General features: G+C 41.3%; 1 protein-coding gene across 1 annotated transcript in view; it reads left to right on the top strand.

The window, feature by feature from the left end:
- Nucleotides 1–384: 384 nt before the first annotated feature.
- Nucleotides 385–10,959, top strand: part of FAM124A (family with sequence similarity 124 member A) — an 83,990-nt gene continuing 73,415 nt past the window's right edge. The window contains exons 1-2 of the mRNA XM_045162430.1: nt 385–403; nt 804–1,537. Of these exons, the coding sequence (XP_045018365.1) occupies nt 385–403; nt 804–1,537 (753 nt within the window). The remainder of the gene's footprint in view (nt 404–803; nt 1,538–10,959) is intronic.

Below are 10,959 nucleotides of genomic sequence, written 5' to 3'. Positions count from 1 at the left end.
TACCTGGTGAAGAAGGGGTTCCATAAATGTTAAATGAATGAACAAAGTGATGAATAAGCCAACAAAATAAGCAAACCAAAGGAGTGCTTATAGGGAACATTTGTGGGGGAAGGCACTACAGTAACCCTAGGAAATTCTAAATGGTATAAATGGATCTTCCCAACCCAGGGATCGAACCCATGTCTCTTATGTCTCCTGCATTGGCAGCAGGTTCTTTATTGCTAGCACCACCTGGGAAGCAAATGTTGTACACCTAATGCTTAATGTACAACTCTTCCCTAAGGGCCCTGGTATCCTTTCCAAATGCATGGAGACTTAACTGTGTTGTTCAATGGAAGATACGTTTAACCTGCTGCAGTACCACACCAAGGTCGTCCTAATACCATGCAGCTTGGGAACCAGGGTAATAGTTCTTAAGTTTGGGGCTGCTGTTGTGTATGCCCAGCTATGTTCCTTCAGTCATGTGTCCAACTCTTTGCCACTGTATGGACTGTAGCCCACCAGGCTCCTCTGTCCATGGGAGTCTCCAGGCAAGAATACTGGAGTGGGTTGCCATTCCCTCCTCCAGGGATCTTCCCGACCCAGGGATGGAACCCCAGTCTCCTATGTCTCCTGAATTGGCAGGCAGCTGGGTGCCCCAACACTCCTATTTGCACGTGAACTTGGGTTCAGAATTTCATAAGATCAAGGAGTTCAGTTAAAATGGAGCTTCTGTTTCTGCCAAGACCTTGCGTGTCACTGCGGGCCACCTTCATGAAGTAGTCACCGTGTGTTCTTTGGGGTTTCTTTTTGTGTGTCGCTAGGTGAGTACTCTACCGAGGAGGCGCAGGACCCTTTCCTGGTCAGCATCCACATCATCGCGGACCCAGGGGAATCCCGCCCCCTGCAGGAGGCCATCGACAAGGTCTTGGCGTGGATCCACCCAGACCTCCCGCTGTTCAGGGTCTCGGAAAGGCGGGCGTGCCGCCGGCGGAAGAGGGTCCCCAAGGCAGCACAGCCGGCGCTGGCCGTGGTGCTCTTCCTGCAGGAGGAATACGGCGAGGAGCCGATTCTGCAGCTGCACCGCACGCTGCAGCGGCCGCCCTGGCGCCACCACCACACGGAACGCGTGCCCGGCAAGTTCCTGCCCTACCTGCCCTGCAGCCAGGACTTCTTCACACTGGCCCCGGGGACGCCGCTCTGGGCCATCCGGCCGGTGCACTACGGCAAGGAGATAGTGCGTTTCACCATCTACTGTCGCCATGACAACTACGCCGACATCCTCAAGTTCTACGAGCTGATCCTCAAGCGGAGCCCCAGCCAGAAGAAAGCGGACTTCTGCATCTTCCCCATTTTCTCCAATCTGGACATGGACATCCAGTTTTCCCTCAAGAGACTGCCCTGTGACCAGACCCCAGTCCCCACCGACTCCTCCGTGCTGGAGTTCCGGGTCAGGGACATCGGCGAGCTGGTGCCGCTCTTGCCCAACCCTTGCAGCCCCATCAGTGAGGGGCGCTGGCAGACAGAGGACCATGACGGCAACAAGATCCTTCTGCAGGTACCTGGGGGAATGTCCGTCTGTCTGCCTGTGTCTGTCTCCCTTTGATGATAACAGAAACAAGTGAAATGGCTTTTCCTGAAATCCTAGCAAGTACCTGTTACAAAACAAGGAGTTAAGAAAAAGGAGGAAAAAAAAAAAAAAAAGTAAAAGGAGGGATCAGTGACCCTCTTTATGGCTTGAAGACCAAGTCAAGTTGTCCTCTAATTAAATGGTTTTCACTTTGCTGCCAAGGTCACATGCCCCAGGCCAGCAATAGCTGATCCCTCTCGTGTGACAAGCATCCATCCACTACATGCTTGTGGTTCCAGGGGATCTTGAATGAGCTGATATCCCAGGGAATTTGCTATTAAAGATTGCTTAGTCTACTCCCTCACAAGTAGGCGGTTTTTACCAATGAATTCTTCATTTTTACAAAGGAACTTCAGGAAAAGCCATCCGTGACAATTGTAAAATATGTTGACATTCAGTAGAGAAGATATGTTTTCTTCTTTGCTCTGGTGCCTGCCCTACTTTCCACCCTTCACCCTTCTGCTACTGGGTATTAACCTTGTTAAAATTCAGTGGTTACTGGGAAATGCCTTCTAGGCGTTTTAAGGAGTACTGCGATGTCTTTGGGGCTTCTGGTTTCATTAAGCATGGGGAGAGGGGAGTAAATACACAGAAGGAAATGGATGCAGTAGGCTCTTCTGTTGCTTCTGTGGTTAATGTCTTGGTTCAATTACTGGACCCCTTTCTTCTCCCATCCTTCCAGCAATTATCCCAACTCTTTAGAAGTCATTAAGCTACACTCTTGAATTCAAAATTGAGCATATAGATTTAAGAATGTCCTATATATGCCCTACCTGATACATGCTTTCAAGACCCAGGCTTTCTAATAACAGGTAAATCGGTTCCAGGTATATACAATTTTGTCTTTCTGAAATGCCTCTGCCTTTGGCATCTCGGTTTTCACATATGGCTACCTGAGAGGAGAAAGCTGATAGCAAGTTAGGCAACGTTGTCTTGAAAGGTGCTGGCTGATTGTGTTTACTTGAATCACAGGTAAAGTTTCATAGTTTCTGTTGGTTTTAGCATTAAACATCAGAAGTATAATCCACATATTACAAAATGAAGTGAGAATTTGGCACATGTCAGATACCTGGTTCAAACTAGAGCTAGGCCACATTGCTCAGGTCAAAAGAGTCACCTTGAAATATTTATGATTTAAAGGAAATAGGTAATTTTCAGATTTCTCTTTGAATTATGCAAATAAGATAATATTGCTTTATTATTCACTGAACTAAACACTATTTGTTTTAATTTTTATTTTATATTGGAATATAGTTGATTTACAATGTTGTGTTCATTTTAGGTATACAGCAGAGTGTTTCAGTTATACGTATATCTATTCTTTTTCAGATTCTTTTTTCATAAGGTTATTATGGAACATTAAGTGGAGTTCTTATGCTATACAACAAGTCCTTGTTGATGTCTGTTTTATATATAGTTTATATATATGTTAATCCCAACCTTCTAGTTTATCCTCTGCCTCCAGCTTTCCCCCTTTGATAACCATAAGTTTGTTTTTGAAGTCTGTACATCTGCTTCTGTTTTGTAAATAAGTTTATTTCTATAATTTTTTAGATTCCACATATAAGTGATATTATATTTGTCTTTGACTTACTTCACTTAGAATGTTAATCTCTAGGTCCATCCATATTGCTGCAAGTGGCATTATTTTAATCTTTTTTATGGCTGAGTGATATTCCATTGTATATATGTACCATATCTTCTTTATCTATTTATTTGTCAGTGGACACTTAGGTTGCTTCCATGTCTAGGCTATTGTAAGGAGTGCTGCAGTGGACACTGGGGTATATGTATTCTTTTTGAATTATGGTTTTCTCCAGATATATGCTTAGGAATGGGATTGCTGGATCACATGGTATTGCTGATTGTTTTTTAAGGAACCTCAAAGCGGTTCTCCATAGTGGTTGTACCAATTTACATTCCTACCAAGAGTGTAAGAGAGTTCCTTTTTCTCCACACCCTCTCCAGCATTTATTGTTTGTAGATTTTTTTATGCTGGCCATTCTGACCAGTGTGAAGTGATACTTCATTGTAGTTTTGATTTGCATTTCTCTAATAATTAGTGAAAAGGTCTGCCCAGTCAAGGCTATTGTTTTTCCAGTAGTCATGTATGGATGTGAGAGAAAGCTGTGAAGAAAGCTGAACACTGAAGAATTGATGCTTTTGAACTGTGGTGTTGGAGAAGACTCTTGAGAGTCCCTTGGACTGCAAGGAGATCCAACCAGTCCATTCTAAAGGAGATCAGTCCTGGGTGTTCTTTGGAAGGACTGATGCTAAAGCTGAAACTCCAGTACTTTGGCCACCTCATGCGAAGAGTTGACTCATTGGAAAAGACTCTGATGCTGGGAGGGATTGGGGGCAGGAGGAGAAGGGGACAACAGAGGATGAGATGGCTGGATGGCATCACCGACTCCATGGACGTGAGTTTGAGTGAACTCTGGGAGTTGGTGATGGACAGGGAGGCCTGGCGTGCTGCGATTCATGGGGTCGCAAAGAGTCAGACACGACTGAGTGACTGAACTGAACTGAACATCTTTTCATGGGTTTTTGTTTTGTTTTGGCTATCTCTATGTTTTCTTTGGAGAAACATCTGTTTAGATCTTGTGCCTATTTTTTGATTGGGTTGTTTGTGTTTTTGATATTGAACTACATGAGCTGTTTATATATTTTAGAGATTAATCTTTTGTTGGTTGCACCATTTGCAAATAGTTTCTCCCATTCTTTGGGTTGTCTTTTTGTTTTGTTTATGGTTTCCTTTGCTGTGCAAAAGCTTTTAAGTTTAATTAGGTCCCATTTGTTTATTTTTGTTTTTATTTTCATTTCTGTAAGCTATGAATAGAAGATCTTGCTGTGATTTGTGTCAAAGCGTATTCTGCCTATGTTTTTCTCTAAGGGTTTTATAGAATCTGGTCTTACATTTAGGTCTTTAATCCATCTTGAGACTTTTTTTGTGTATGGTGCTAGTGTTCTAGTTTTATTCTTTTACATGTGGCTGGCTGTTCTCCCAGCACCACTTATTGAAGATTGTCTTTTCTCCACTGTATGTTCTTGACTTCTTTGTCACGGATTAATTGACCAAAGGTGCAGGGGTTTAATTCTGGGCTTTCTGTTCTGTTCCATTGATCTATAAGTCTGTCTTTGCGCCCTACCATACTGTCCATAGCTTGGTAGTATAGGCTGAAGTCAGGGAGCCTGATTCCTGCAGCTCTGGTTTTCTTTCTTAAGATTACTTTGGCTCCTCAGGGTCTTGTGTTTCCATACAAATTTTAAGATTTTATTATTCTAGAGCTGCAAAAAACTGCCTTTGGTAATTTGATAGGCATTGAATCTGTAGACCACCTTGGGCAGTATAGTCATTTTGACAATATTGATTCTTCCAGTGTAAGAACACGGTATAGCTTTCTGTCTGTCTGTGTCATCTTCCATTTCTTTCATCAGCATCTTATAGGTTCTGGAGTACAGGTCTTTTGCCTCTGTAGGTAGGTTTATTCCTGGGTGTTTTATTCTTTTTGATGCAATGGTAAATCGGGATTGTTTCCTTAATTTCTCTTCCTGATCTTTTGTTGTTGGTGTATAGGAATGCAAGAGATTTCTGTGTGTTAACTTTGTATCCAACAACTCTACCAAATTCATGTATGAGCTCCAGTAGTTTTCTGGTAGCATTTTTAGGATTTTCTGTGTGTAGTATCATGTCATCTGCAAACAGTGACAGTTTTACTTCTTTTTTCCAATTTGGATACCTTTTATTTCTTTTTCTTCTCTGACTGCCAAAACTACGTTGAATAAAAGTGGTGAGAGTGGATATCCATGTCTTGTTCCTGAACTTAGCGGAAATGCTTTCAGTTTTTCATGTTTGAGTATGATGTTAGCTGTGGGTTTGTCATATTTTGTCTTTATTATGTTGAGATAGTTTTCCTCTATGCCCACTTTCTGGAGAGGTTTTAACATAAATGAGTGTTGAATTTTGTCAGGAGCTTTTTCTGCATCTGTTGAGATGATCATATGTTTTTATTCTTCAGTCTGTTAATGTGGTATATCATACTGATTTGTGAATATTGACAACTCCTTGCAGCCCTGGGATAAATCCCAGTTTTTCATGGTGTGTTACCCTTTTAATATATTGTTGGATTCATTTTGCTAGTTATCTTGTTGATTTTTGTGTCCATGTTCATCGGTAATATTGGCCTATAATTTTCTTTTTTGTGGTATCTGTGTTTAGTTTTGGTATCAGAGTGATGGTGGCCTCACAGCATAAGTCTGGGCGTGTTCCTTCCTTTGCAATTTTTCAGAATAGGATGGGTGTTAACTCTTCTCTAAATGTTTGAAAGAATCTGCCTGTGAAGCCATCTGGTCCTGGACTTTTATTTGCTGGGAGTTTTTCTATCACAGTTTCAATTTCAGTACTTGTGGTTGATGTGTTCATATTTTTTATTTTTTCCTGTTCAGTTTCAGGAAATTTGCTAAGAATTTGTCCACTTACTCTAGGTTGTCCATCTTATTGGCATATAGTTGCTTATACTAGTCTTTTATGATCCTGTGTATTTCTGTATCCATTTTATAATCTCTCTTGAAATGTGAAAAAAGTTTTCTTCTGTATTTGAAGACTGCTTATTCTTTATGCAAAACATAATGCATTTGCATAAGTAAAAATTAATGAAAGGACTTTGTTTATACTAAAAGTCCAAAATGAACGTGATTGTTTCTGAGGGAATTTTTCCTTTTTGTGTTATTTAGAATACTTTTTTTCCCCCTCAATCCCTGTAATAATATAAATGAAAGAATAAAGTAAGACAGCTTGGCCTGAAACCCACTCGAAGGAACCATTGAAAGAATATTTCAAAGAAAAGTCACAGATTTAAATAGCTATACAATCTATGGGTACAGGCTTTTGAATTTAGAGCATCCAAGTATGAAAAGAGTAAGAGAAAAAGATTTGTATCGTGGGGGTTTCAGGAATTTGGGCTTTTGTCCAAAATGGCAGTATGTCAAAGAGTTAAATTAATGTGGGAAGAAATGAATAATGGTCCCCTCTCACAGTTCTTGATTATGGCTGTTTGAATAGGTTACTGTTACTGCATCACTGTAGAAAGACGCTCTCTGCTCTGGCTTGATACACCTGCCCACCTGTGTGTGTGTGTGTGTGTGTGTGTGTGTGTGTGTGTGTGTGTGTGTGTTAGTCGCTCCATTGTGCCCAAATCTTTGTGACTTCAATGGGCTATAGCCCATCAGGCTCCTGTATACATGGAATTCTCCAGACAAGAATAATGAAGCGGGTTGCCATTCCCTCCTCCAGGGGGTCTTCCCAACCCAGGGATCAAACCCAGGTCTCCCACATTACAAGCAGATTCTCTACTGTCTAAGCCACCAGGGAAGTCAGTCCAACTCTTTTAAGTTCCTTTTAAAAGTAAAAATTTTTATGCTTCAGTCTTTAGCAAATTAAGATGTTTTGGTTATGGGAGAAGGGACCCAGTGGAAACAGCACCTTTTTTTCCCATATTCTCCTTAGCAGTGTGGTTCCCGAGTTTCATTTTCAACATACATGCTTTTGTTCACTTGAGTGCAGTTATACACTGAAGACGATCTTGGTTGGGTAGTTTTTAGTTGCTTTCTTAAAATATAGGTTGCATTTATTTCTTCATCCTGCCCCACTGACTTGACAATCCATATTTCAGAGACCTTCTTCAGTGTTTAATTCCTCTGAAGGAAAAAAGCTGAGAGGTTTGTTTCTGGGAGCTACTCAACCTCTTTTAAGAATTTGGAATTATTTTTTGTAAAATTCACTCTTTTATAGTTTCTTTACACTGTTGCATTAGTTTCTGCTGAACAGCAAAATGAATCAGTTATTCATCTACATATATCCACTTTGCTTTTGGATTTCCTTTTCACTTAGGTCACCACAGAGCACTGAGTGCGCTTCCTAGGTGGCGCTAGTGGTAAAGAACATGCCTGCCAATGCAGGAGACAAAAGACACATGGGTTCAACCCCTGGGTCGGGAAGATCCCATGGAGGAGGGCGTGGCAACCCACTCCAGTATCCTTGCCTGGAAAATCCCATGGACTGAGGAACCTGGTGGGCTACAGTCCATGGGGTCCCAAAGAGTCGGACACGACCAAAGCGACTTAGCACACACGCAGAGCGTTGAGTTCCCTGTCCTATATAGTAGGCTCTCATTAGTTATCTATTTTATATATAGTGGTGTATATATGTCAATCCCAGTCTCCCAATTCATTCCACCCCCTCCCTCACCCTGGTAACCTGTAAGTTTGTTTTCTGCATTTCTGACTCTGTTTCTGGTTTGCAGATAAGTTCACCTGTACCGTTTTTCTAGATTCCACATATTAGCAATATTATATGATATTTGACTTTCTCTTTCTGCCTTCCCTCTGTATGACAATCTCTAGGTCCATCTAGGAAGTGAATCCCAGAAGATCTTGCTGCAATTCCTATCAAAGAGTGTCTCTGTTTTCCTCTAAGAGTTTTGTATTTAGGTCTTACTTTAGGTCTTTAATCCATTTTGTGTTATTTTTTGTGTGTGTATAGTGTTAGGAAGTGTTCTAATTTCATTCCTTTACATGTAGCTGCCTAGTTTTCTCAGTGCCACTTGTTGAAGAGACTGTCTTTTCTCCATTGTATATTCTTGCCTTCTTTGTCACAGATTAGGTGGCCACAGGTGTGTGGGTTTATCTCTGGACTTTCTGCCCTGTTCCATTGATCTGTATTTCTGTTTTTGTGCCAGGACCAAACTGTCTTCGTTACTGTAGCTTTGTAGTATAGTCTGAAGTCAGGGAGCCTGATTCCTCTAGCTCTGTTCTTCTTTCTCAAGATTGTTTTGATTAGTTGGAGACTTTTGTGTTTTTGTACAAATTGTGAAATTTTTTGTTCTAATTCTGTGAAAAATACCACTGGTAATTTGACAGGGATTGCACTGAATCTGTAGATTGCTTTGGATATTATAGTCATTTTCACAATATTGATTCTTCCAATCCAAGGATATGGTATATCTTTGATTTCTTTCCAGATAGTTTTCTGACTTCGTCTTTTACCTCCTTCAGTCAGTTCAGTTCAGTTGCTCAGTTGTGTCTTTTTGCCAGACCATGGACTGCAGCACGCCAGGCTTCCCTTCCATCACCAACTCCCAGAGCTTGCTCAAACTCATGCCCATCGAGTCGGTGATGCCATCCAACCATCTCATCCTCTGTCATCCCTTTCTCCTCCTACCTTCAATCTTTCCCAGCATCAGGGTCTTTTCCAATGAATCAGTTCTTCGCATCAGGTGACCAAAGTATTGGGAATTTCAGCTTCAGCATCAGTCCCTCCAATGACTATTCCAGTTAATATTCACGACTGATTTCCTTTAGGATTGACTGGTTTGATCTCCTTGAAGTCCAAGGGACTCTCAAGAGTCTTCTCCATTAACACAGTTCAAAAGCATCAATTTTCTCCAACACCACAGTTCAAAAGCACTGATTCCTCAGTGCTCAGCTTTCTTTATAGTCCAGCATTCACATCCACACATGACTACTGGAAAAACCATAGCTTTGACTAGATGGACCTTTGTTGGCAAAGTAATGTCTCTGCTTTTGAATATGCAGTCTAGGTTGGTCATAGCTTTTCTTCCAAAGAGCAAGCATCTTTTAATTTCATGCCTCCTTTAGGTAGGTTTTTTCCTAGGGACTTTAATCCATTTTCAGTTCAGTTCAGTCACTCAATCATGTCCAACTCTTTGCGACCCCATGAATCACAGCACGCCAGGCCTCCCTGTCCTTCACCAACTCCCAGAGTTCACTCAGACTCACGTCCATCGAGTCGGTGATGCCATCTAGCCATCTCATCCTCTGTCATCCCCTTCTCCTCCTGCCCCCAATCCCTCCCAGCATCAGAGTCTTTTCCAATGAGTCAACTCTTCGCATGAGGTGGCCAAAGTACTGGAGTTTCAGCTTTAGCATCATTCCTTCCAAAGAAAACCCAGGGCCGATCTCCTTCAGAATGGACTGGTTGGAACTCCTTGCAGTCCAAGGGACTCTCAAGAGTCTTCTCCAACACCATAGTTCAAAAACATCAATTCTTCAGCGCTCAACCTTCTTCACAGTCCAGCTCTCACATCCATACATGACCACTGGGAAAACCATAGCTTTGACTAGACGGACCTTTGTTGGCAAAGTACTGTCTCTGCTTTTCAATATGCTATCTAGGTTGGTCATAACTTTCCTTCCAAGGAATAAGAGTCTTTTAATTTCATGGCTGCAATCACCATCTGCAGTGATTTGGGAGCCCAAAAAAATAAAGTCTGACATTGTTTCCACTGTTTCCCCATCTATTTCCCATGAAGTGGTGGGACCGGATGCCATGATCTTCGTTTTCTGAATGTTGAGCTTTAAGCCAACCTTTTCACTCTCCACTTTCACTTTCATCAAGAGGCTTTTGAGTTCCTCTTCACTTTCTGCCATGTAGTAAATGGGATTGTTTCCTTAATATGTCTTTCTGATCTTTGGTTGTTAGTATATAGAAATGCAAGACATTTCTATGTATTAATTTTGTATCCCACAACTTTACTAAATTCATTGATGAACTCTAGTGATTTTCTGATGGCAACTTTAGGATTTTCTATTTATAGTATCATGTCATCTGCAAACAGTGACAGTTTTACTTATCCTTTTACAATTTGGATTCCTTTTGTTTCTTTTTCTTCTCTAATAGCCCTGACGAGGACTTCAAAAACTATGTTGAATAAAAGTGGCAAGAGTGGACATCCTGATTTTATAGAAAATGCTTTCCACTTTCACCATGAAGTATGGTGTTAGCTGTAGATATGAAGTATATGACCTTTATTATATTGAGGCAGGTTCCCTCTTATCCCACTTTTTAGAGAGTTTTTATCATAAGTGGGTATTGAACTTTGTCATAAAGCTTTTTTTGCATCTATTGAGATGATCATATGGTTTTTGTTCAGTTTGTTGATGTGGTGTATCACACTGATTGATTTGAATATACTGAAGAGTCCTTGAATATCTGGAATAAATCCCACTTGATCAGGGTGTACAATCCTTTTAATTTGTTGTTAGATTTGGTTTGCCAGTATTTTGTTGAGGATTTTAGTGTCTGATTAGATGGAAAGAAAGTCTTCTACCTCCTGAAGCTCACCTCTCCTTTCTTGGCATTGCCTGACTCAGGGGGGAGAGGCAGAAAGGTCGGTGGGTGGGGAGTTGCCAGCCTCTGAAGTTGCCCAAGATATCTCTCTATAAAATATATCTCAGAAATTTGCGTTAATGCTTGCTGATCAAAACTACAGCTTTCTGGAGCCAAGACCTGTGTTACACACACTAGAACATGGTACTTTGAACATAGTAGG

Source organism: Bubalus bubalis, chromosome 13 (assembly GCF_019923935.1).
Source record: "Bubalus bubalis isolate 160015118507 breed Murrah chromosome 13, NDDB_SH_1, whole genome shotgun sequence".
Taxonomy (NCBI): Eukaryota; Metazoa; Chordata; class Mammalia; order Artiodactyla; family Bovidae; genus Bubalus; species Bubalus bubalis.
The sequence above is the reverse complement of the archived record's forward strand: the minus strand, read 5'-3'. Positions and strand labels throughout refer to the sequence as shown.